This window comes from Microplitis mediator, chromosome 8, assembly GCF_029852145.1.
Source record: "Microplitis mediator isolate UGA2020A chromosome 8, iyMicMedi2.1, whole genome shotgun sequence".
NCBI classification, from domain to species: domain Eukaryota; kingdom Metazoa; phylum Arthropoda; class Insecta; order Hymenoptera; family Braconidae; genus Microplitis; species Microplitis mediator.
Genome location: NC_079976.1, coordinates 19,432,617 through 19,435,344, shown reverse-complemented (window position 1 = coordinate 19,435,344; position 2,728 = coordinate 19,432,617). Strand labels below are relative to the sequence as shown.

Sequence of the window (2,728 nt, the reverse complement as noted above, 5' to 3'; positions counted from 1 at the left end):
TTTCTTTTATAAGCTACTTCAAGTTGGCAAGCCCAAGTACCTACGAGACATGTTCATGGAAGAGACTGATGTCCGACGCTCGAATATATTAGTAACTCAAAAACATACTTCCTTTAAGCTACCTTACTTTGCAACAACCTACTTAGAACGTTCATTTTTAGTAACTATGATACGCGTGTGGGAGGAATTACCTAGTGAAATAATAAATTCGAGTAGTATCGATGTGTTCAAGAACAGAGTTTTTGACTATTTTCTAAACTTAGACCTGTAGAGAGATTTTCTTCGTCAAAAGTAAAAAATGATTCTCAAAGCTTGTAATTTAAAACTTGTGTGTATTAATTAGAGTTACTAGTAGAATCAAACTACCTACGTATATAAAATCTTAGATTTGTTTTAAACTAAACCAAAATAGTGTATTATGTACTACACCTTCCTTAACATTATTGTTATGTAATTAATATGAATTTTGTAATTGCCATTTGGCTTATGCCTTGGCGTAAATAAAAAACAAATCGATCAATCAATCAATCTCTGAGCAAAGTCTTGGAGAGACTGGTGTTTGACCAGATCACGAAGTACTTAACCAATCATGATCTTCTTGATCCACTACAATGCGGATTTTGAACTGGGCATAGCACGCAGACGGCTCTCATTAGGTTAGTTAATGATATCCGGTTCAACATGGATAAACACATGGTTACTTTCCTAATTCTATTTGACTTCTCCAAGGCTTTTGACACAGTTGATCCTGATCTCCTAATTCAGAAGTTAGTCATAATTGGTTTTTCTGAGTCAGCATCTAGGTGGATTGCTTCATATCTGACTGGCAGATCCATTACTGTCAAAGATTCTGTTGGAAACCTCACTGACTGGATCCATACTAACGCTGGTGTCCCCCAAGGATCAATACTGGACACGCTATGGTTCTCACTCTTCATTAACGACATTGGTTTGAGCATTCGGTTCTGTAGACGCCTTCTCTATGCTGATGACCTAGAAACCTACTTGGCGTGTTTACCTCATCAGCTGGATGAATCTATCCGACTGATCGATGATGATATTGAACATATTCATGCTTGAGCTGTGGCAAAACGCCTGGAATTGAAACTAAGCAAGACCAAGGCTATCTTATTTGGCTCTGCTTCCTACGTAGATATGATTGATCAGTCGATCATTAAACTTAGCTGCAATGGTGTAATGATACCCACTGTATCCACTGTTAGGAATCTTAACCATTTAAATATAGTGGAAACCTAAACATGCAAACCTTCTCAATAAGACAATTTATAGATAAATTGAGAAAAACATAGCCCGAACTGGGAATCGAACCCAGAACAATTCGGTATCGCCCCGAGTGCTCTACCAGTTAAGCTATCCGATACTATACTACACTTATCCAAAAAATTAAAGGAACAAAAAAATTTTATAAATTTTTTAGTAATTTTTGGAAGACTGTATTTTCGTGAAAAATGATCGTATCGAAAAAACAAAAAAACAAATTGAAGCTTGAAATCATTAGTTTATAGATCTCCCAGAAAAATGTTTTTTCGAGCCACGGTTTTTGCGGAATCATAAGAAAAAGGTCGAGACAAAATTTTTCTAAATTTTTTGGTTTTGTTTTAAAGGTCTACGGGGCCAGAAAAAATTTTTTCAAAAAAACAAATTCATGGCTCGTTTAGAAAATTTATTCAGCTACAATTTGCTTTTTTTGTTTCTCTGTACGACAATTTTCTGCTGAGATATCATCCTTCAAATGGAAAAGAATCCTTTTATCTTTGATTATTGATATCTCAGCAAATAATGGTCACATAGTAATTTAAAGGGCAGTTTAAGAAACTTGAATAAATTTCCTACAAGCTTCATTTTCGATTTAAAAATAAAAAAATTTTTTTTCATCCTTGATATCCATTTGAAAAACCCTTAAAAAATAGCCATTTTCTGGTTTTTTTAGTCAACTCATCGCTAAGCTGCAAATGTCGATAGAAAAATTAATGTTGCCAGGTTATTTTACAGCTCAATGTACCCTCAAAAACCCTGGAAATTTTCAGATTGATCCATTAAACCGTTTGTCCGGGCCGATTGCTCAAAGTTTAACAAAATATTTAACGGAACAAGTTTTGTTCTTTAATTTGTGTAATCATTACCAAAATGAAAAAATCATTTTTTTTCAGATTTTCTTTCATTTTTGCGTGAATTATTCAGTAAATGTAAGGTAATGAGAAAAAAAAATTTTTTTCCGAAAAACGAAAAAAAAAACTGAATAAAACGTAAAAATAAAAAGTAAAAAAAATCTTGTTTTACCTCGCTTTTCGGAAAATTTTTTTTTCTCATTACCTTACATTTACTGAATAATTCACGCAAAAATGAAAGAAAATCTGAAAAAAAATGATTTTTTCATTTTGGTAATGATTACACAAATTAAAGAACAAAACTTGTTCCGTTAAATATTTTGTTAAACTTTGAGCAATCGGCCCGGACAAACGGTTTAATGGATCAATCTGAAAATTTCCAGGGTTTTTGAGGGTACATTGAGCTGTAAAATAACCTGGCAACATTATTTTTTTTATCCATATTTGCAGAGTTGCGATGAGTTGACTAAAAAAACCAGAAAATGGCTATTTTTTAAGGGTTTTTCAAATGGATATCAAGGATGAAAAAAAATTTTTTTATTTTTAAATCGAAAATGAAGCTTGTAGGAAATTTATTCAAGTTTTTTAAACTGCCCTTT

General features: G+C 32.7%; 1 protein-coding gene across 1 annotated transcript; it reads left to right on the top strand.

Moving 5' to 3' along the window:
* The first annotated feature begins 681 nt into the window (after positions 1–681).
* On the top strand, positions 682–1,080 carry LOC130673892 (uncharacterized). Its single transcript, XM_057479106.1, has one exon. The coding sequence runs from the start codon at positions 682–684 to the stop codon at positions 1,078–1,080; it is 399 nt and encodes a 132-aa protein (XP_057335089.1).
* The last annotated feature ends 1,648 nt before the right edge of the window (positions 1,081–2,728 follow it).